This window comes from Oryzias latipes, assembly GCF_053564925.1.
Source record: "Oryzias latipes strain Hd-rR chromosome 1 unlocalized genomic scaffold, Olatipes_Hd-rR_3.1 chr1_Y".
Taxonomy (NCBI): domain Eukaryota; kingdom Metazoa; phylum Chordata; class Actinopteri; order Beloniformes; family Adrianichthyidae; genus Oryzias; species Oryzias latipes.
In genome coordinates, this window is record NW_027616335.1 from 1,496,298 (window position 1) to 1,520,106 (window position 23,809).

The 23,809-nt window shown below is 38.2% G+C and overlaps 3 protein-coding genes across 7 annotated transcripts in view; 2 read left to right on the plus strand and 1 right to left on the minus strand.

Moving 5' to 3' along the window:
* Nucleotides 1–1,913: 1,913 nt before the first annotated feature.
* On the minus strand, nt 1,914–9,530 carry anxa5b (annexin A5b; the record flags this gene model as incomplete). The annotated part of the gene is given in 13 exon segments (NM_001104875.1): nt 1,914–2,317; nt 2,413–2,535; nt 3,118–3,176; nt 3,278–3,373; nt 3,461–3,554; nt 4,492–4,542; nt 4,628–4,707; nt 4,900–4,990; nt 5,116–5,229; nt 5,995–6,089; nt 6,339–6,423; nt 9,292–9,336; nt 9,506–9,530. Coding segments are annotated over 12 exon segments (954 nt in total). The 3' UTR covers nt 1,914–2,254.
* A 4,102-nt stretch (nt 9,531–13,632) lies between these two features.
* LOC144990259 (ubiquitin carboxyl-terminal hydrolase isozyme L1-like) lies at nt 13,633–17,186 on the plus strand. Of its 3 annotated transcripts, none has more exons than XM_078943328.1 (9): nt 13,633–13,760; nt 13,858–13,869; nt 14,265–14,393; nt 14,660–14,801; nt 15,351–15,436; nt 15,691–15,738; nt 16,018–16,087; nt 16,188–16,246; nt 16,485–17,186. In XM_078943328.1, exons 1-9 carry the CDS (start codon nt 13,728–13,730, stop codon nt 16,566–16,568), a joined length of 663 nt encoding a protein of 220 aa, XP_078799454.1. In that variant the 5' UTR covers nt 13,633–13,727; the 3' UTR covers nt 16,569–17,186. The 3 variants fall into 3 exon arrangements, with proteins under 3 accessions (XP_078799454.1, XP_078799455.1, XP_078799456.1); XM_078943330.1 differs by having other exon boundaries at nt 13,660–13,760; nt 13,858–13,928; XM_078943329.1 differs by lacking the exon at nt 13,858–13,869.
* A 708-nt stretch (nt 17,187–17,894) lies between these two features.
* The window catches only part of LOC101155575 (uncharacterized), a 29,624-nt gene continuing 23,709 nt past the window's right edge, over nt 17,895–23,809 (plus strand). For all 3 annotated transcript variants that reach the window (XM_023957776.2, XM_023957789.2, XM_078943327.1), the window contains exon 1: nt 17,895–18,370. In XM_023957776.2, the coding sequence (XP_023813544.2) occupies nt 18,260–18,370 (111 nt within the window). In that variant the 5' untranslated portion in view covers nt 17,895–18,259. The remainder of the gene's footprint in view (nt 18,371–23,809) is intronic.

Consider the following 23,809-nt stretch of genomic DNA (forward strand, 5'->3'; position numbering starts at 1 on the left):
ATGGATTATAAGATATAAAAGAATAAACTACATTTTATTTTCAAAGACCCATTCAGATGAAAATAGTGGTTTTGTTGTTTTTAACATGTTCTTGTATTATGTTTTAATGATGATGGTGGAAATATATTAAGAAAATGCAAAAAGAAGGTCATAGAAAAAAAAACACTTTTTTGTGGCTAAAATAGTATTATAATCATAATTAACATACATGGGAACTCTTCAATAATAGCTCAAAAGATCAGCGTATTGGGACTTTAATTCATCCTTCCAGGAAAAGCGCATTAATTTTACAGCTTAGTGATTTTAGTATGTTATTTTTTTCTTCTGATCATTTGCTCTACTGCCCATATAGCCACAAGTGGGCCCAAGTCAGGGGCTCCCCTGTGCCTGTCCCCAGCCCAGATAAAAGCCAGGGTAATATCAGGAAAGGCATCTGGTGTGAAAATCTCTGCCAAAGCACTTATGTCAACCAATGGTACACTAACTTACTCCCTAGGCAAGTAACACACACACACAATTTGACAACATCATTTTGTGTTTTATTTAACCATTTTACACAAAAATGCATGAATTTTACGTAAAAACTTCAATCTGGGAGATAGGAGTAAAACTACTTTAGTACGGTACCAGAGATTCCCAAACCTCTCAGCCTGTTGAGTAAAATACTGTGATCTACTGTGTCAAATGCAGCACTGAGATCCAGTAGTAACAGGACTTAGAGTTTCTGACAGTCCAGGTTGCATCTAATGTCATTTACTATTTTAACAAGGGCCGTCTCTGTGCTGTGGTTTGTTCTTAAAGCAGACTGATATTTTTAACGGGTTTTTCTATGTAAAAACTAATTAAATTGGATTAAAACGTTTTTTTCAATCATTTTACTTAAAATGGTAAGTTGGATACTGGACGATAATTGTTATGATTGTTTGGATCAAATTACTCTTCTTCAGAAGAGGCCTCACCACTGCAGTTTTAAAGACAGCAGGGAAGACACCCATGTCTGAAGAGAGTAATTTACAAAATTTAAAAGCTCCAACTGAAAAAAATTGTAAAATGTTTTTAACAGTGATGTGGGGATTGGGTCTAGAAGGCAGGTGGTTGGCCATAACTGGGAGAAAACTTGACCAAGTGCCACAGCATCAACCAGGACAAAACTTTCCAGTGTTTCCTCTGATAAATGCAATGCTTTAGTTTCATTCAAAACAACACCTGTTTGAGTTAAGAGACTAGATCTAATGGCATTGATTTTACTCCTGAAGTGGTCTCACAAGGCTCGCACCAACAGACTCATGAACAGTTTCTTCCACAGATCAGTCAACATCCTTAACCGTTGTGCTATCCTAGGCACTTTAACATTGGGAGTTGGGTCATCTAGACCCACTAGACAGTGCGCTGAACCTTTTTTCTTCAATGATTTGTGATCTTCACTGGTGTCCATGGATTACATGAAATTTTTCCACCTTTGTCATGGTAGGGAGAACACGTCAAAGTAAGGGGGGGGGGGGGGGGTCATAGGATAGCACAAGGGTTAAAACAAAAAGGAACCCAAAAAAAGAAAACACGCCTGTAACTGTAAGTGTACCAGATAAATACTACATAGCCCAAATGTGTGGAAGTGCAATAATGTTTATGTGCAATACATGTATATATATTTTACTTTTCTTACCATAAAGATTTTCTTCTTTAAGCTCTTATTCCAATTTTTCTTTTTATTTTATTTTATATTATCTTGTTTAAGAGCTGGAAATCACCAGGATTTTCGTTGTGTCACAAGATTCTTTTGCAACAGTGAAATTAAAAGAATTTCTGATTTCTTATTCTCTACATCTCTTTGTCTCCCTCTGGCGGCCAAAACATTAGTCTTCTATTTGATTTGATTTGTTTAATTCTTATAAATTAAACACACCGAACAATGATTTTCACCTTAGTGAATGTTTATTTGAATAAATTGCTTCGACCGTACAAAGTGCAAACAAAGCAACTGCCTTCTGATACGTCTGATACAATAAAAATGAATGGCATAACAAAAGTTATAACAAAGTTATTAAAGCACCATAAGCTGCATTAATGTGAAAATAAACATGTTAGTAACCTTCAAAAACATAGTTTGGAGTAACTGACCTGGTTGTCTATCTTTGCCTATCTTTAATTTTCTTATGAAAACCTTTTTTAGCATATTTTTTCTGTTTTGTGTGAGATAATGACACAGAAAGGGGAGGCACTTTAGATGTGTTCCAACCAACAACTGCTGCTATGGTTACGCGTCATCACCCCCACAGAGCAATAGTAAGGCCTTGCGGTAGTCTCCACCAGTGTCTCCCTGTGACAGAAAGATGTAAGAATACTTATAGAATTAAAATATTCTTCTGATCTATGATGTTCTGTGTTGCAGGTCTTGAAAACGTGTATTTCTACCTTGATCATGGAAAACAGGGAGCGAGCAAACAGCTTTCTGAACTCAGCTCTGATGTCCAGCATGTCCACCTCACCACGAGTCACCATCACTCGAATCAGGGTGTCATCGTCAGTGCCTGCACCCTGAAAAAAACCATGACACATGCAGTTTTTATCCCGTTTGCAAAGGCAGAAATTACAATTTGCAGCTTTATTAAATGCTTCAAAATGTCTTTCTTCATGACAATTTTCTAAAGGAGTTAAATCAAAGCAAATCTAAGATTCAATTTACATTTTCTTTAGATTTCTTAAAGGTTTTTCTTTTAGTACATATGATTGCTGTAAAAAAAAAAAAAAACTACAACCCTGCATTGTACGTTAATGTTTTCAGGCAAAAACATGATTAAAAACACTCAAACTGGAGTTTTATTAGACTTAATAACATGTAAGACTAAACCAAACTGTGCAGAGTTTCCCGAATAAAACATAAACAGATGATGCGATCTAAAGTTTAATTACTTTTGCATGTGTTCTCTACTTTTAACTGGAACCATACCAACTGTGTGCATGTCTAAGAAAGGCTTATGAGCCAGGACTGACAGAAGACAAAAGCAATAGAGAACACTATAAAAGTGGACTAAAAATTAGAATTTACATTTCAATAGATCACTGGTGCAAGGACAGAAGTTATCTCTGACTGCAAGAAATCTTTACAAACATGCTTACTTTCATGGCATTGTAGAGGGTCTCAGCAAAATAGGCTGGTACGCTCCTGGCACACTTCACTTTACAAGAGAAAAAGAAAACAGGATGAAATAGTTAATAAATATTCAAAAACAGTTAAGAACAGAACAAATCCACATAGAAGACAGTGTCGTTTTCTTACCAACAGCTAAAAGCAGATCTTTTAGGCTTCCAGATGTTTCTCTCTTGATGCTCTCCTCTATTTCATATCCAGACAGCTTCATGTATGCATCAAACACTGAGACACAGATTCAAAATCCCTTTGTGATTACATTGAAAAATATTGATGACGGGTCAACATGAACAATGCTTTTCGGACACAAACCTTTCCTCAGGTGTTGTGCACTGCGGTTGCCCAGGAGGGTAACAAAGGTTTGTTCGTCGGTCCCAAACTTCTGTTCTCCTGCCTTGAAGAGAACCTGAAAGAACAAAAGAAGACAACTCACAGAAGGCCTACACCTCAAAGAACACACAGAGCACAGAGGAGATGCTGATGAATTAAGAGCCCGATCACCTCCAATGAAAAACAAATAGAGCATCCTACTAATGAGGTAGAATCTTTAGAGTAACATTTTCTGTTGGTTTGGTAAAGTCTAAGTTCATGTATCAAATTTGTGGTTTACTTAGGTTTTAACAACACAAAAAAATAAGTAAAATAACATTAATACTTCATTTTGGGAGTGTAAAAAAAAACATTCTTTAATCCATCAGATTGAAACAGTTAACATTTATGTCCCCAAACAAAAATGTTTGGAAAAATCCACACCTCTGTAAGAAGAATAAAGTGTATTAAACTACATATTTAGACATCTTCTATTCTGACGGCATCAGATTGCAACTAAAACATATGCAAATTCGGTTGTTGTCTTCACTAAGCATGCAAAAATCCTTAACCACAGCTTTGTAAGAAGCAAATAAAATCTCTGCTGGTAGAACTGCTGAGTGGCTCCCCCAAAGATGACAAATTTTGGTTATTTTCGCCCAAAGAAACCAAGTCACAATAATTAATAAATAAATGACAGCTTTCAGGGATGGTAATAGCCTCTCTCATGGACAGAAATATTTCAGAAATGAGTCATTTATTTTTATTTACACTTGCTGTAGTACACATTTTTTGGTGGAAACTACATTCTTGAAAAGTAAAACTGAAAGTAAAAAAAAAGAAAGTAAAACACCCTGGCACACTTTACAGTATAGTCAGGACATCAAATATTCAAAAGTCTTTAACTTCCAGCAGAGGGCAGTGGAACCTCATTAAAATAGATTTGCAATAAAAAATCAACCAAGAACATGTGATAGTCACCTGGTCAAACAAAAACAAAGACGCCATTGATGGCGAATTTTTTGCTGACTCACCTGAGCATCATTCTCAATGTCTCCCTCCTGAACCCCTGTCTGCCGGTTTGCCTGGAAAAAACAAACAAAACAACACTTCCTCTCAGAACAACAAAAGAAAAGACAATAGAACAAGAAAGGAGAGGATCAAGTTTACCTGCAGCAGAATAACCAAAAGTCTCTTGAAGTGACCTGAAGTGTCCCCACATATATCCTCCTCCAAGTCAGCATCATACTCTGAGATAAACACAGAGGCACCATATTATGCTTGGAATGTGCAGATATTTAAAGGTAAAAGGTCAGGAATTTCAAAGTATAGATTTATTGAACTGATTTTGCAAAACAATATTCTCTGAAAAAAAAGAGTCCAAAAGCATACATTGATGACAATTTTTTTAACATGTTAGAGTGTGTTTGTGGATAACTTACCCTTTCGGTAGGCAGCAATGATGTCCTTCACCTGCTGAGGTGTTCTGGAAGCCAGTATCTCCACCAGTACCTTCTCGTCTGTCCCTGCCCCCTACGGTTTAAGGACAGAAACAAAAACAAAACCAAAAAAAAAATATCACATTTCTGGAAACTCCCCTCTATGCTCACCCCTTTAAAAGCTACGTCATGTGACCTATTATAAAATGCAACAGCTACCTTAATGGCATTTCGAAGGGAAACCACATCATAAGCAGTGGGAGGGGTCATCAGAGCCACGATCAGGGTCTCGAATTTGCCACCAAGTTCACCCTTCAGGTCGTTTATCAGATCCTAATAAATAAGGAATCCAAACACTCAGAGAGGGTATTAAAAACATAAATACATAAAAATAGCAACAAATAGTCATTTTCAATCTTCAAATGCATACATTTCTGTTTCAGACGCTACCAGCAGAATAGGGATAAAAATCAGTTGAAAGAGAGATATGTTTAAAGTCTACACAATATAAAAGTGCACAGCATAAAGAAAAGACGGTTTCCTTCATTTTTTAAAGGTGGATTTATTGCAGAATTCAATCTGCAATAAATCGAGCTTCAACATCTTTATATTCACCTAAAAAGAGAAAATAAAACTACATTCCCCTTTTTTTCTTTGCATGACCAAAAATTGCCCTTCAGCATTCAATAAATCAAGCTGTACTACACTTTTACAACTGATTCATTACTTTTAAAGTTGTTCTACGAGCTAAAAATTTGAAATTTTAGGTTTGCATTTGTTTCGTGTCGCTGAATTCTGCTGCTACGAAAATAAACTGGTGTTAGCACTAAACCTTTAACAGTTTGATAATTAATTCTTAATAAAACAGATGAGAACACCCAGATGAGCTGAGTATTTTACCTTCGAGGAAACTGTTTATATCCCATGGCACACCTCGGTAAAGAACGCTTACTGTGGAGCAGGTTTTTCATGTTTTCATCCCCACTGGGCATTGGGATCCTAATTATCATTCAGTCAACATTTGAAGTCTGCTCTAGTCTTCTAGGTGAAGAGCTAGAGAAGCTTGTGTTTCAACACCTACTGCTGATGAAACCTGACCTTTCCAAACAGAGTCTTGTAGGTGGCCTTGATCTCCTGTCTCTGGGCGTTGCTCCGAGCGCATACCAGCTGTAAGATGGCATCCTCATCGGTCCCTATGGCAACACACCATGGTTACTCAGTCAAGCTGTCTCAACTGTTTTCAGTAACAATGAGTGTGCACTGTGGAAGTGGGTTCTTGACTTGGTCGGTTTACGCCACATCACTGCAGCTGAGTCAACATCAGCAGATCTGTTTGCTCATAGCCACGCGTCTCAGGTTTCAGCTCTAACATCATTTACTTATGAGTCATACACACCAAAAAGAGGCTTCTTTGTGACAGCAGATGCATGCAGGCCTCTTACCTATCCCTTTCATGGCCTTGTGCAGGACCTCTGCATCTGCACTGGCCTTGAAGTTAGCAGCAGCTTTCACGGTTCCTTTGCTAGCCTGAAACATAAAAGATATCAACACAAACATTTTTGACCTTTATTTGGACTTTTTTTCTTTTACATTACACATCTACTTCCAAAGAATTTCTTCGTAAACTATCAAAAACCTAAGCTTTATAAAGAGAACCTGCTTTGTTTTTGTGCATGTTTCACCGAAAAGTTAATAATATGATAATATTATTAATAATATGATAATATGATTTAATCACTACTTAATAAACAGAATGCATGATTTTATCGTTACAAACCCAACTGTCCTGCACTGAATGCTTGTTTGTTCATTTAAATAAATATTTGCAGTGTGGGTGCAGTTAAGGCACATGAAAAATAAACACGACGCTCCCAGGCACTATCATTTAGAAATGTTCTAAAGGTTTTCTTTACATTTTCAAGAACCCTAGAAACCTAAAAGCATAATTTTGTGAACATTTTCGAAAAGAAGCTGCTTATAAATGACCCCGGATTCATGAAATATTTAATTATTCATTATTTAACTCATCAACTATATGTTTCTGCATGCAAACATGCCATCTTATTTTAACTATAAAAAACATTAAAGAGCATGTGACAACAGAAAAAAACTAATTTCCAAGTCATCAACAATAGTAAAATAATTCCTAAGTCATTCAAATGTCTACAAATTATCAATAAATGATTGAAGTTCCTGCTCCAGACTATAGGGAAAGACACTTACAGAGACAAGCCACTAAAATGTCTGTGGAATCCTGAAAATCTCTGGAAAAAAGTGTGAAGAACTGGACTGTCTCTGTTGTTGCTCATGAGTTTCTCCACACTACAAGCTGGTCATTATCCAATCAGGTTAGCTGAATGCTCAGACAGAAAGTCAATGATAAAATGATTCGACAACAATCCTGTTTATTTTTTTTCTGAAAATGTTTGACAAAAATATTTATGGAATTTGGAAAAATTTGTGCGAGTGTGGGCACGAGGCTCAGTGAACGCACAGTTTTTATATTGATTCTGCAAAATGTGGACTTGCTATTAAGGAAGGAAGTTCAGCATTTTGTCATCTGCATGAGTTAGCTAGCAGTGGAAAAACTCATTGTATTGAGATTATATTCAAATTAGTTGAGTTTTCTCTAAAAATAAATCAATATTTACATAACTTTCATTCAGCAGTCTGTGTGCACTATTTGGCGTCCATTGTTTAGACCAATATTGAGATTTGTTTTTTTTTTACAAAAAATAAAATATCTATTTTAAAAAAATCTAGTTCTACTGGAATACCATATGACTATTGTTTTTCTGTTGCCCACTTAATAAAGGTTTATAACAACTGGACTGAATTGGATTACAATGAACTAGAATATCTGTAAAGAATTGAATTAATAGAAATAAATGGAGTTCAGTCTGAAGTTTCTTTCCTCTAATGTGGCACTAACCTTAGTGTTGAACTAAAACCTTGTTTCCACCGAGCGGTGCGTTATGGTTTGATGCAGTCTGGTATTTTGAGGGTGTCCAGTATAAAATGGACCCATTAAACCATACCGAACCGTAGGTCAATAGAAAGATGTAATGGAACGGTTAGGGTGGAGCTACTGTCATCACACCATGAAACCTGTTGGTTGGTGGAAGGTCATTACAACAAAAGAAAGCGTCAAACCAGCACCAACATTCAATTTGACCTGGTCAGAACTGGAACTATAAACAGCCCTTGCTGTTCTTGCATGATTTAGAGTGAGCTGGATGGATCATGTACTGTGGTCGCACTACTGTGACGCAAAGCTACGCAATCGGTCTACACCCCTGGACCAGTTTGAGTGGAAACGCTCACCTGAATTGCCTGGACCATTCTAAGCCGTACCGTACTGTACCGTACCGCTCAGAGGAAACAAGGCTTGATATGATTATTTAATGAGTTGTAAACAAGGAAGTACAGCTTTGTCCTCTACACATGCGTGCATCTGTGTACAATATAGACCTCTAACAAGTGTAAAAATATTTAAAAAAAGGTAAGATTCAAACACACACCTCAGTAATTTAACTTTGTGAGCGTGAGTATGTGTGTGTGCAAAACACTGCTCAAACAAGAGCAAACAATGATTACGTTGTGGGATAGTTCCAGTCAGACTTCATCCTGCAGCAGAGGTTAGAGCAATACAGTATAATTAGCAAAAACGAACTGATTCGCTCGTCCTCTTCAAAGCCAGTGAGGATTTCTTCCAGTCATGTGATCTGCTCATGTGTTTTATTGTCAACAGTGGAAGTCTTCAAGAAACAAAACCCCACTTCAGCTTTTGAGTACATGAGTGAAATCCCTAGTCTTGTTGAAGACTAAACCGTAGACTAAATCTATGTTCAGTTCAAAGAAAAGTCATTGTTTTAGAATCTTTGTGTGTGTGTAGTAGTAGTAGAAATGTTATGAGAAATAGAAGAGGTTCCCCTTTAAGAGAGGGAGGGGAGCTTGAAAAACTGCAGACTTGGATGTGGAAATGAGTGTATAAAGTTTGGAGGGATGGAGACACCCACAGGCCCACCCCAATGGAACACAACTGACATGAGTCATACACTAAACTTCCCCAAATTAAAGCTCTTTGTAGCCCCATGGACATCAGGGAACACATGAAAATAAGTTTAAAATGAGTGTATAAAGTATGGAGGGGGAAAAGAAAAAAAACTTTTTTTTATGTTTTGGCAAAATTGTTTTGATGTAATCAAGATTTCCAGATTTTGATTAAATCAAAAACAAGTCTGTACTCCACCCTATCCTGAACATAACATTCCTGTCATGCAGTAAGACTGTTTTTGAGACCATTTAAAGTAAACATTCTTTAAATAAGGGACATTAAACGCAACTTTATCCAAAACAAAAACAAAAATCTATCATTGATGAGATATGACTTACCATTTAACAGTCTTTAAGGCTTTTGATCAGCTGAGAGAAAGAGCTCTATTGGAGACAAAAAAGTAGTCCAAAGTTTAGATCAAACGTTTTTTTTTTTTTTTTTTTCCACTTCAGAACATCTCCAGAGAACTTCTCTCAGGAAGTTCACTTTGCGCGTCCGTCACTCGACGTATGCGCTCTTCTCTTACAAAATGGTGAACTTTGAGGAACTTACCGCGGAGCTGCAGCCGTCAGAGAGCGGAGAGAACCGGCGCGGCGAGAAGCGAGAAGGGAAAGAAAAGGAGAGGCAGCAAGCCCAGTGGAATAAACTCTGCGCGCGCATCTGGACCGCACCTTTGTGCATCCCACAGCTCGCAACGGGCACACACAGCTGCGCAAAGCTTTATGGGAAATGTTGTTTATTGTGGACCCAAACACGGAGTAACTGTTAATGAAGATTCTTTATTTTTATGTTTCAAGGTTAATCAGAAAATAGTCATCTACCAAGTAGTTATTGCAAATGTAGTTATGAGGACTGACAAAACCTAGTTTATTGTAAACTGACGAACGTTTCTTGCTTATTTAAAGTCTCACTCTAAGAAACAAATTGTGTTTTTGGTGTTTTTAACATGTTCTTGTGGCATTTTTCTCATGATGGAGGACAGATATAAAGAAAATAAAGCTTAAAATTGCATTTCTAAGTTTTTCTTTATTAAAATTGTGAATCAGGAGCAGACCAAATACTGTTGTTGGTAAAAAGCATAAAGTAAAGCAGTGATGTATTACCTGAGTATGGCTGGATGGCTCACTTGGCTGGTGCATAGAAAACTAGGGTTTGTTTCCCAGACGGCGTGATGAGCTTCATTTTGTGCTGGCTCTTGGACGAGACTGGATAGCTCCAATATTGTCAGACGTCAGAGCCCTGTCTCCCCCTCTGGTCACCAGCGGGAACCATCTCCAGAGCTCTAACCATACAACACCTCCCAGCAACCCCAGCATACACTTCCTGGATGTTGCACACCTGACACTCATTCACTCAATCAATCACAGTATACTTAAACACTGTACTGAGCCTCACTCAGTGTGAACTCTGTCTGAATTTCCACCTTACCTATTTTGACACCATGCCCAATACTTCTTTATATTTTTTATTTAAATGGCGAACATGACCTTTTTTCACAAAGTCAAAATCTAATTGATGTGGGTGTTTTGCAATGGTCATTTATGAATCCACTGTCTTCTGAAGATAAAAATGTTGATGGTTTATTAAAAAAATAAATTTAAATACATTTTTTCTGCAAAAAAATTTCAGACGCAATGCATTGTGGTCTGTATTCTCCAATCTAATGTGCATCGAAGCATACTGGTTTTTCGCTGAGACTTCTGGGAATTTCTAGAGCACTTGATTTTGGAATTGAATATTCGGATAGCACTACAAAATGGCCAACGCACTATATGGTGCGTAGTGATAGAATTTTGGACACAACCTCAGTGTGATGTATTGTTTGTACCACCCTGCCTTCACGACAGAGTGTTATTTCAGGATCTTACCTTCTGTTTCCTGACTCTCGCCTGATTCTCTCATGTTCTGATGCTCGCTATCGACTCCTGCCTGACCCTGATTTAGCTTTGTGGACTTTCAACTGAGCTAATAAACCTGCTGCAATTGGAACCAGCCGTCTGCCTGTTCTTGTGAGAAATATTGTTCACTGTTTTTGTTGCTCAAGAAATGTTAGGTTGGTGCTGTGAGGTGCTGTTAGCTTGCAGTAGAGTGTGTGAACAATTTAATGATGGGAAGTCAAGACAGGCTTACTCTGTGCCAATAGTCCCGCCCACAACTTTGAAACAAATTTCTGATCAACTACTACCGCTCTACAGAAATTATGTTCTAGAAAATGTTTTGATTTTGCCCTAAAAAAAACAGCGTAATCATAAATAAAAGACCACTGGGAACTCTTAAAACAGATCAGAAGATTGGAGTGGGACTTTAATTGTCACCACTCTGTTGTTGCATTTAGAGGAGCAAGAAAAGTGGCAGATTTGGATCAACATTCAGATCAGCCTAAAGAGGTTTTTCTTACCATCTCACATCATTGTGTGTTACATTTCATTGTGGGCAACATCTTGCTTAAAAAAATACTAAAAAACGTCAGCAAACAAGGTCATCCACAAACATCTTTGTGACAAGGTTAATCTTTCATTGAATTTGATGCATCAGAGAGAAAAGGTCATCACAGAGAATTGGGTTCAACTTGCAATCCGTCATTTTTCTGATTGTGTCTGTTTTTGGATCTTTGCAGAAATCCCATAGATCCTAGCTGAGACACTTTCGATCACCATTGTTTTATTGCTTAATTAGTCATTCCAAAAACTGTAGTAAAGTAAAGAAATGTTGTTATATCGGAAAAAACAGATTAGTATGCACTGGTATCAGGAGACCAACTCCACACTGCAGAGACGAGCTGAATTCAATTTGCAGTGTTTTCACCATGAACAGTGTTCATTTTGTTAGACTCTGGCTAGGCATGTTGGGAATTTTTATTCCAATAAAAATGGCAAACGGTGATTAAACTCACACACTCCCCACAAGATTAAGACCTTTATACTAGAAACCTCCATCCTCCAATTTTTTTATGACAATAGTCTTACACCTTCAGAGATTAAACAGAACAGCCGTAAGATTGTCAAAAACAGGCTGTAAACTAACAAAACTTGTTAGAATGACATTTTACCTGCATCCATGCTCAATCCTTTTTTCCTTTTTTGCCACTCCTCCTGTTTTGGGTCAGTCTTTATTCCTTACTAGTTTCTTCAATACTGACCTAGAATATGTGAACTTTTAAAAAATCAACCCTCACTCAAGATTTTATAAAGGAAAATCTAAAGATTTGTAACTGACATGGCTGGTATAGTTAAAAATGTGTCAAGGAGTTTATTAAAAACAAATGGGAGTAAAAATATATGAAAAACTTTGCATTCAAAAAAGAATGATTTAGCTTCACACATTGTTTTCATAACATCATCATATATTTAGTTTGAAAAAATCCCTCAGGAAGTGCAGCAAAAATGTATCAACTTGTTATATTGAAAAATATGTTGATGGAAAACACACGAATCTACAAAATCTACTTGGACCATTTTCTAAGCTCATGATTCATCCACCAATGAGTTATAGTGCCACCAACTGGAGAGCAGAATAAATGGCAACTTTTACAAAAAAAAACAAAAAAAAAAAAAACAGGGACTTTGATTAAGAAATCAGCATTTACCCAGTGTTCTGTAGTTTGTTTGTTTTATTCTTTGTTTTATTTGTGTGCGTGTGTTTGTGTGCGTGCACGTGTGTGTATGTGTGAACATCGGAGTTGTAAAAATATTTGTTTAAAAGGTTTGCTTCCCATTGTTTTACAATTTTCTATTTCCAGGAAAACTCATGAATTTTTTTTAAAAGTTAGTGCAAAGAGGATCGGAATATAAAAAGGAGGCTTTTCGTAAAACAAGAAAAACATGGTTGTTGTATTATCTCAATATCTTATGACTGGTTTAAACTAAAACTTTGAAGCCATAACTTGTCTGAGAAGATTGTAAAAATCGTCACATGTGCTGCACAAGTCTTTCAACAGATATGCCAGGGAGATTTCTTTAAAACACTTTTTCAATTGAACACCAGAAAGATTTTCCTAAGATATGCACAGAAGTTGCGTCATCAAATTTCCTTTGAAAATACTACAAAAGAAAAAAGAATTATCAAGAAAAGAACCTTATCATTGGATATGCGTTCATCTGAATTAAGTCAGCATTCAAACAACAATAATAAAGAGAAACAGAATATCAGTTGAGTAAATGCTTTGCAACGTAAACTAGACACAATATAATTTCCTTATGTAAAATAGTTTTATTTTTCACATTCTTAAAAATGATGAGCTCGTTATATCAAAATTAAGAGCTCTAATCGTTTGAAACTATCTCACAACTTCAAGATAATAAGATCAGATTAAAATGGAGTACCTTATAATTTTGACAGAGAGGATTTTTTTCTTTTTTTGTAATTAAGGTTAAAGGTTTAAATGCATTTAAAAGGAATGATGGAGCAAAAGTTCACACCTCAGTTTCTAGAAAGAACGTGATTTACCCACAGTGGTCTGGTACATAGTGGTTAGATTTTTTTATTTGCAATTTTGTAAACATGAAATCGAGTCTATTTCAAGGTTCAGACGTGATTAAATAAATCCTAAATGAAATGTATCATTCAATTTATACATTAAATTCAAGAAAATCTTTTAAATCGTGAAAGAAATATATTTTAAATCTGGACACTCCCCCGTTTCTGCCAGTAAGTGGTATGGTCGGCAGTATAAAAAGTGGGCGCGGCGTGGCTGACAGAAGCTAACAGACGTTTTATCAAAGCGGACAAGAATTTGCGACAACATTGTGCCCATTAGTTACTAAAATTTGCAAAAATGGAGTGGACCCCGATGGAAATCAACCCTGAGGTAAGCAAGCAATGCCTTTTTTAAAATTTATTTATTTAATATTTCAGAGGGTTAGCTTAGTGCGAGCTCCCTATCATGAATTCTGTGTTTATTTCAGATGCTGAACAAGGTTGGTATCGGGGGGACAGTAATGGCGATGGGTTGGTAATGTTGTTAATTAACTGCCAGGTAAGTTTTAGAGCGGCTGGTGTTTAAACAGAATGTGGTAAACATCATGAGCTGTCGCGAGTTGGGAAGCTGTTTACAAAGTTATGTTAAACGTCACCTGTGGTTTGAGAGGTGATCAGTTAGGTCGCAGTCTCCGTGTGAACCCTGACTGCAGGCAGCATCCTCCCCACTGCTGACCTCCCTGTCTGGGTTACAGGGTGTGGTCTGCCTGGACCAGCACAGCTCGGCCTCCTTGGTCCATCTTTAATGGCGTCTGGTCTTTATTGAACGGGATGCTTTTGTCAACTTGGTCAAATCCTCTCTTTAATTACTTTTTTATTATTATTATTTTTTCAGATTATGAGCAAACTTGGTGTTGGTGACAGCTGGTGCTTTGTTGATGTGCTTGGATTGGAGGGTGAGCAACTTTCTGCTGTGCCAAAACCATGCTGTGCCTTGATGCTGCTCTTCCCACTCACACAACAGGTAATAGTGAGACAAGTGGATGGTGCATTTGATTGACAAAGATGGTGGTCAAAAAAAGTCACTGCTCTATCCGTGTACTTATTGTGACTCGTCATCCCTTTCTTGTACATCAACAGCATTCCTCCCTAGACACCTGCAGTTCTAAAATTCTATAATTCTTCCCACCTTATTTTGGAATTGTACAAATGTGCTGTAATCTGATCTTTAGAAAGGTACCCTTAATATCTTCTCCTGACAAATGAAGATTCCATGTTTGTGCACGGCAGCATGAATCTTTCAGAGCCCAGCAGGCAGACAAGGTCGACGATGGATCTGAGGTTTATTTCTTAAAGCAGAAAGCGGGCAACTCCTGTGGCACCATCGCTCTGCTGCACGCTGTGGCCAACAATAAAGACAAAATGGCTTTCGGTGAGTGCTGCTGAAATGGGTGTGACATTATGATGCTACATTAGAAATCTGTTTTTTTTTATCCTGCTTCCACATTGTCAAGTTAAATGCCTTTATCATGAACCAGACAGTTCATCCTCTCAGTTATATTAATTGTAAGATCACTCATTCATACTAGCAAAAAATTGAAAGCTTTAGATTTAAATGTAATGTATATCAGAGCAGTGACTAAGCAGTTTCAAAAGACATGATCCACAAGTCCAGGGGACACGTGTGTCTGAATTTTTCAATAAATTATTTCTAAGGGGCCAAATGTCCCTACTTTGTCAGACCATGAAATTCTAACATTAGGTAATATTTTCTCCTGAGATTTAGCTGGCACACTTACGTTTTTTTCTTCCAAAACTGTTTTCTTTTTTTGTCAAGGCGTATTAAAATAACTTAAAACTGCAATAAGTGTGAAGCAATCATGTTGTTTTGGCAATCTGTCCTATTGTCTACACCCTTCAGCTGCATTTGTCCTGGTGTTGAAACGACCGATTTTTCAGTTTGGGGTTGGTGGCTTTTCAGATGCTGGATCTGCCTTGAAGAAATTTCTAGAAGAGACTGCAAACATGTCTCCTGATGATCGAGCCAAACATCTGGAACAGAACAAGGTAAGACTGGGGTTTAATATGTTCACAGACATAGTAAGATAATGTATAAAACAAAATGAGAAGCAAAATACAATTTGAAAGCCATTGAATCTAAAGATTTTCTTTACTTTTCTAGTGATACGGTGTTATTTGGCCACATGGGGGCGCCAAACACTTTTAAGAATGTAGAAATGACATCCTGGAAACATCACTTTATGAGATCTGTTTATATTTTTTATTGATTTGCTGACAATCCACTATATTTTATCCTTTAGGCCATCTATGATGCTCACAATGAAGTTGCTATGCAGGGTCAATGCCGGGTAAGTTGAATTATCGGCATTTATGGATAGAATTTTGCATAGTGACGGGCAAGACCTTAATTTAAAAGTATGTCAACCCATCTAGGTTGACCCCTTGACTGCATTTGCTTTTGAATGATAGACTATGAATGTCTTGGTTTTGAGGACATTTGCAACACTTTAACATAATGAGAACTGTAATTTTGTGTTGCATAAACGGCTTAGAAAACAAAGCAGTTCCGTTGTTATGCATTGTTTTTTTTTTAAATCATGTAAATCACCAACTCCATGTATCTGCAGCCAGAGGCCGACAAGATCAACTTCCACTTTATTGCTTTCATAAACGCCAAAGGAAATCTTTATGAATGTGGTAAGCATGTGTTCAACTTTAAAAAAAAAACAAAAAACAAATTCCCCAATAAAAGCTTCATATTTTTTCCGCTTACTGATGCATCAACTACTTGTTTAAGATGGGAAAATGGACGGACCAGTAAATCACGGAGAGACAACCGAGGAATCTTTTCTCGCGGTAGGCAAAACGTGCTCACCTATCTACTGAGAACACTACTTGTATTCTAGTTTATTCATTTACGATTTATGATTTGGCAGAATTCAATAAGAACACGTACAATGTTTAAAAAGGACTTTCTAAATCTTGAGTATAAAGTTGAATATCTGTAGAATCTAGACTGATGGACTATTGTGATTGGCAAGTAGTGAACTTTTTAGAATAACTTTTTTTTTTTTTCCTCTTTCTCTCTCCATAGGATGCAGCCAAAGTGTGCCGTGGCTTCACGGAAAGGGAAAAAGACGAAGTTCGCTTTTCTGCTGTGGCGCTCTGTCGGAGTTAAATCTAGACAAACATAAAAAAAGAAACGTTCTTCAGGCTTCTTATGGCTGCACAGTTAAAAGTGCCCAATTAATCTATGTATGACATGCATATGACTAAAGTTCACTATAAAGGCCATTTTCTGAGCTCAAAACACTGTCGCCCTTACACGTTTTTCTTGTTCCATTTAATCTAGATATCAATACAATCCCTGTTTGACTTGAGATGGGATCTGAAAAAGTCTAAGGCTACTCTGATTACAAACCTTTCCTATTTGTTACCAAAGTGACTTTTGTGGAATGAATTATCTTAAATTAAGAGTTGAACTTATTTCCAAATGTTAACAATTAGTTTCTGAAATATTTTAGCTTTACATGGAAACATAGCACTTTGTCAGAAGGTTAATGATCTGCTTGTGTTTTTTTTCTTTTTCTTCTATTAACTGTAAATTAACTTTGGTTGCCATAATGCCACAATTTGAGCTTTGTCCCTCCTTTTACTGAGGATTTTTTTCCACATATAGGCTGTGTTCAAACTGTTTGCTTCAGTGCACTTTAACAACTTTATTGTGTGTTGCTGTTGCGTCCCATGGCTGCAAGACAATTCAATAAAATGGGTGGAAAATGTAAACTCCATATAATGCATTTATGTACATTTTCATGTCCTAATTGAGGTTATAATGCAAGATCACCTTGGATGTGGAGGGAAGCACCAATGAAGCTTTGTCTAACATTAGGTTTGTTAAAGGATATAGAAAGTCACAGGTACAGGAATAAACGCTGCATTTGTATACTTCTAATACGGCTGAATTAGACCACTCTCACAGTTTGAAAGATTTATCTGTGAAGGATTTTGAACAGCTTTTGGAACAACAGATATTTTCACATTCTGGAGGAATGTTTAACCTTTCACACTATTACAGTTGAACTCCAGCTAATGCCTGGTATTATTGGAAGATATTTGGCTAAATACCTTTGAAGTTATTTCTAAAGTCCGCGTTTTCATAAATAGTCCCACTGTATTTGAAAGACTTGGGTGAGGGGTGGCAGTTTTGGAAGGTTATGAGGTAATCCAACAAATAAGTGATGTTTACTTACAGAAAATTTCAGAGTAATGGTGACTGATTTTGGAATTCTAATTTAATAAATGGGTGAATTAATAGCATTATTTATAATAATTTTGAGAAGCACCTTGTTAGTTTCACTAAATGAGTTCAGATTATCAAAGTTTATTGAACATGTCCAGTCCTGGCCTTAAAGTTGATTAAGCAAAGGTAACAGTGACATTTGGGGACATCTGCAGCCCCTCACCTCGTCCATCGTCCAACCTCCCCCTCGGATTCCTCTCTGCGCGTTCACGCGTCCTGAAATGCGCGGCAACGTCGCTGTCTCGAGGCTGGAGCGGAGCTTCAGCCTCCCACAGCTCGTCGGGCAGGGATCGATATTTTTAGCGCCTGGTTTGTGTTTCACCGCCGCGATCGCGAGAAGCTCCTTCTCGGAGTCTGCGTCACAAGCCTGAGCAGGGCTCGAGCCGCGCACGAGGGCTGCGAGGCAAACCCGGTCCGCGCGCGGGCTCGTGAAAGGAGGAGAGCTGCAGCAAGAAGAGGATAACGGACCGAAGACGAGAGACATCTGAAGGAAGGACGCTTGACTTTCCCTTCATCTATCACTAACTGACCGGCGTCGGTCTTGACCGAACCAGCGTCCCTCGCAAATGGCTAGCCCCGCCGCGTGCAAAACCCTTTCAAGTGCCCCGCCGCGAGCGCTGCTGGAGGCGAACCACCATCCCGAACCAGCCTGCCTGGAGGCGCAGAAATGGATAGAGGTAAGTGGGGGGGCAAACACTACAGGGGCCTGCTGCTTGGACACCGTGTGGGCAGGCAGACACGGGCCACGCTTCCACGCACCGTCGCCGGGGGGGGGGGGGATATAAATAAACAGCCTTTCACCGCCGGTGAGTCGTCACCTGTTGGGGAGGGTGCGGGGTAAGGTTACCGCGCGGGACAACCCGCAACGGGACGTTCGGCAAATTGAAAAAAGTTTTCAGTTGCTCCTGTCCGACATTTAAAGTCAGCTGGAGGAAGAAGATGAACCAATAGTTAGCAGTTGCGTTCACCCGCTTAAATACCCCCCCCCCCCTCCTTTTTTTCTTTTATTTTGGAGGAACGCCCGCTCTTTAGAGCGCAGGGGATTCCGGTTACCATGGCGGCGTGGACATGCTGCACTGACTGTAACAACATTTGATCACATCGGATGGGATTATCTTGCGTGGTTTGCTGCATCGCCTCCTCCATCATCCGCTCCGCATCCCCCCCCCCACCCTCTGCCTCCCCCATAAGCCTCAGTGGTGAATCATGATTTGCTCGTGGAGTTATGTTATGACCTATTTTTTTCCCTCTTGCCCAGCTACCTTCCAACCACAATCAGAAGATGCCTTTGAGTGCATCAAAAACCATGTTTTGTTATCTATGTACGTTTTTGTGTTCTGTCCTTTCTCCACAAAAACTGAGAATAGATCAGTAACACTCAAAATGTTCCATCAAAACGCCAAAAGGAATACAAAAAAAGAACACTATCTTCTAATGTTGTGAAGTTAAGGAACACCACAACGGCAGGTCACACGACTCGTAAAAATAATCTGATTGAATGTAGAACAGTTCCACAATCAAACTATAATAGGTCACCTTGACTGTATCATCAGACCTAATTTCTTTGTGGAAGAACGTCTCTTCTTTTTATGTTTAGACCCCTGAGACAAACTAGCAATGAAAAAGTTGAAATTTGGGGTGTAACAATCAATTCATCACAATCAATAAATTGCTTTATATTCCTGCAATCAAACTAGACCGAGCTGTGTGACGTAAATTGTTATTCAAAATCGACCTATACCATTAGGAAAGTGTTTCAAAATGAAATAAATCTAATATAATCAATATTGCAGACTTTGGATTGAGGCACGGTACGTTTATTTTACTATAACGTAAAAACGACCAAGTACATCACAGCAGACAAACACGTGATGTCAACAACAAGTGATCAGGCCATCACTTCAGTCCAGTAAATGGAAACACTGAATTTAGCAAAGACATGTGACCATACAGTGAGGTAGAATGTGCTAATAATGTTCCCTTTGGATGTGGAAAAACAACAGTGGGCTGAGCTTTAGGAAAAATGTGAATGGATTTTCCATTCATTCTTGTTTACTTTTTTGTTGATACACGTATTTAATTTACAGTTGATTATCTTGCAAGAAATACAAGGAATCTGGAAAACGTCACCTGTACTGTTCAGTACCAGGTGAAGGAGTCACACGAGTTGAAGTTTTGGCTAAAGATGAACTGGATCAATTTTAGGTCAATTATTTGAATCATTCAAAATGAAATAAAAAAAACTATGAATCATATGGTCAACCATAAATCATGAAATGAATCAGATCATTGTTAAAATTAATAGTTACCCCCCTAGTTGAAAAATAAGATTGTTGCAAGAAGTGTGCCGCCTGAAAGGAGAATAAAAACAAACAAAAAAATAAAAAATAAACAAAACAACAGATCTGCACAAATGCACAGGACTCTATCCATTCCATTCATTAGGTTGTTCCAGCCTTTTTTTCTGTTCTTGGTTTGTAATCTGGATTCAGGTCCTGCTATAATTTTTGTAAGTTATAGGGAGTGAGGCTGTGTAATGACAAACCTGATGTGGATGACTGCACTGTGTTATCATGGTTAGTTAGTGAGTCATGGTTTGAATCCCTGCTGGGTCCTTACTGTGAGGAGTTTGCATGTTCTCCTCATGCATGTTTGCGTGTTTTTTTCCTCCCTCATAGGTTAATTGGTGACTCTACATTGTCCCTAAGATGTTTTCTGTGTGGTCGTTTTATAGACTATACCCTCCCTCTGCTTTACAGTAACTAGGTCGACTCCAGCATCCCTGTGTCACTAAACAGGAATCAAGTTGCTTTAGACAATGGATGGATGATTGTGGATGTAAATCCAAGTATTATCAACAAAAAAATTAAAAGTCTGGCAATTTTCGCTGCAGAATTAGAAATGAGGCTATTCCAGTGAGCAGCAAAGCATCTGTTAGGTGAACCTTTAAAGTCCAGTTGCTCTGAAGAATAGTATTTTATGATAAAATTACTTTAATCATGCAGACATTTGTAGAGCTTGCATCATTTTAATATACTTTTTGTTTACCCTCCAAGCACACATGTGCTGTGTTTGTTGGTTAATCACCTGTACCGGGGATCTCCTTCATGAATCCAACAAATGTAATAAAGTAGGTGTATTGAATTGCAAGGTTTTTAATACACAGCCATGGTCATTTCATAATACTGCTTTCTGTGAAGGCTTTTGACTGGTTACAAAGCAATGTAGTTATTATCATGGATCAATAAATTGGTTTTGTAGGTCTGCGTTCAGCTGCCCCGAGACCCCAAAAGGAATTCAGCAGGTTTTCAAGCTGGATGGGTGGAACAATTCATACCTGTTTCACTTTTAGTCAAGTTTACATCCCAAGTTATGAACAAACTTTTTGAGTAATTGTACATAATGTGTTTTAGCATATGGGGGAAAAAAAATCAGTAATTAATCAAATCATGTTGGATTGGAAACTAAATCAATCCTGTGGCTTTGGACATCAGAAGCCTCTCAAAATGATGGCAAATCTGCTTCATCTTTAAGAAACTTCAACGGTTGTCATAGTTAAATCATAGTGGATCTAGTTCTGACTCTACCATACTCGTGCCTGATGTCTGCATTATATTAGAGTTTTTGTAAACAAAGCATAAAACAGAAGATACATTTATTTGCTCCTTTCATAAAATTGCCTCTTAAATCACTACATTTATGAAGCTTTCAGTAGCAGCTTCCAAGTCCCAAAGTGTTTTTATGGACTGAATGAAAAGAATTATGAAACGAAACTACAGAACTTTTTTATTTTTATTTTATTCCATGAACAGTTCGTTCTATGCATTACACAGCACTTTTACTTATTTATTTATTTTTTAACAATCAAATACATCATGCAGTATTTCCCAAATTTACACCGTCAGAACAAACAGTGGACTTAAAATATTAGGAATATTATAAATCTACTTTCTTCTTAATTTCCATTATTACATAATCTTGACGTTTCTCACTTTTACAGACCAGTGTCTTCTATTAAAAGTCTATTAACTTTAATTGTTGTTTGATTCTTCCACAGTTTATTTCAAAGAATCCACTTTAATCCAAATGATGATCCTAGATCCATAATATGTGTTTTCAGAAGAACTTTTCACATTGGAGACATACAATAAGACAGATCTGTGTGTGCAGAAACCACATTTACCAGTGTTTCTGTAGGGAGAAGTGAAGTCTGTTCAAATCTACAGTCTTTTCTTTCTGTGTCTCGTCCCTTTTGCCTTCCTGCTTCCTAATTGTCTGGTTATTTCCAGCTCAGTCAGGCTGCCTCTATTTCGGGTGGTTTATTTTTGTGCTGTCACAGGTGGGGAAAGCTCAGGGGTTAACCAAACTGCCCTGTCCTCCGTGCTCGCTCCAGTATGAGCGAGCAACGCAGCCTGTAAGGCATGCAAACTCCATGCACGCTCACACTAACCAGTCAGCAATGCGTGACTCGGACACACCTCAGACACGCCCCGGTTGGGTGACTCTGGTCACTATGGCAACACAACACAGCCTGACTCTCAGGTATCTCTGTTTTCAAGGGGACAGGTTGGATGTCATAAAATCCTGGAGAAGTAAATGAAATGAGAGCAGATGGACCAGAGCTGTCACTACATGAGATCCGTTCAGTGGCCTGAAAGTTTGAGGAGAATTGTCAGAGGTGGCGTTTTGCAGATTAAACGTTTTTCTGGATTTTAATAAAGCAGTTTTTTTTTTGTCCCACGACAGCAGATCATGTCTGCTTTAACTGACGTACAACACATGTTCAGGAGCTAAAGTCACACACGGGGAATGAAGGCAGGATTGTGTGTGGGTGCCAGACGTCACAGCTGTCCCGCATGGGAAGATTAACTCTCAGCCAGCCAGCTGTGTCTGCAAGAAAAAGAGACTGAGAACAGAGGCTCTGGGATGTTTCAAACATGACGTGCTGAAACAAGGATGACACTTCTGCTTGTTGGTAGACGAATCCTTGCCACAGTAACTGAAAGGTTGAGTGAAAAGACCCATACAATATTTATTATATGTCGATTAAAAAAGGTTGGTAATATTGGTTATGATTGGCTGAGGTTAAACATCTTTGTTTAAACTCAACTAAGATAGCAAACAGATTTTTTAAATTCATTCAGTGCACATATATATACATGATTTACACACTACACTTATTTTACAGATTTAGTTTTCAACCTAATTTACTCCTAAAATTCAAATAGTATTATCCTCTATAAAGCATCTCATGTATTTTATTCACAGATGCCATATTTCTTGTTTTTGCTTATGAAACCTGGCAGAATCTCATGCGTCTCTCTGGTCTTGCTGTGCTCGCCTCCACTCCACCCACTCTTCAGCAGGGTGGGCCTTTTATTTTACATTTTGTGACTTCAATGCAGCCATATTATATTCATCAAATCCATCCATCCGTTTTCTCAACCTGCTTTATCCCTTTCCGGGTTTCGGGGTCAAGGGGTTGCTGGAGCCTAACCTGGCTGCTGTTGGGAAGAGGCGGAGTATATCCTAGACAGGTCACCAGCCTGTCGTATGGCCACACACTCACAGTCACATCAAGGGACAATCAATTAACCTATGAAGCATGTTTTTGGAATGTGGGAGGAGGAAGTCGTAGTGCCCCGAGAAAACCCGCGCATGCAGTGGGGACATGCAAACTCCACATAGAAAGGGCCCAGCTGGGATTTGAACCAGGGCTTTCTTGTTGTGAAGCAAAAGTGCAAAGCTCTGCACAGCCCTTAGGGATCAAATATAACTCATAAAGCTTAATTCCCAAATAGCAGAAAATACATAATAGTACTTCCACATGTAAAATCAGTTCCTCTCTGATCATTTGGATCTATTTTCAAAGTGTACCTGGTGGTCTTTTAATTATGATTATGGCGTTTTTAGGCAAAATCAAATTATTTATGTTTTTTTCTTGGACAGTCTCGACAGAGCGGCAGTAGTTCATTAGAAATTTGCCTTTGAGTTGTGGGCGGGACTGTTGGGGCGTAGTAAGCCTCCTTCACTTCCCGTCATCCTTCTGTTTACCTGTTTTCCCGCTAGCTCACAGCCCCTCACAGCTCCCAGCCTAACATTAGCGGTGCAACAAA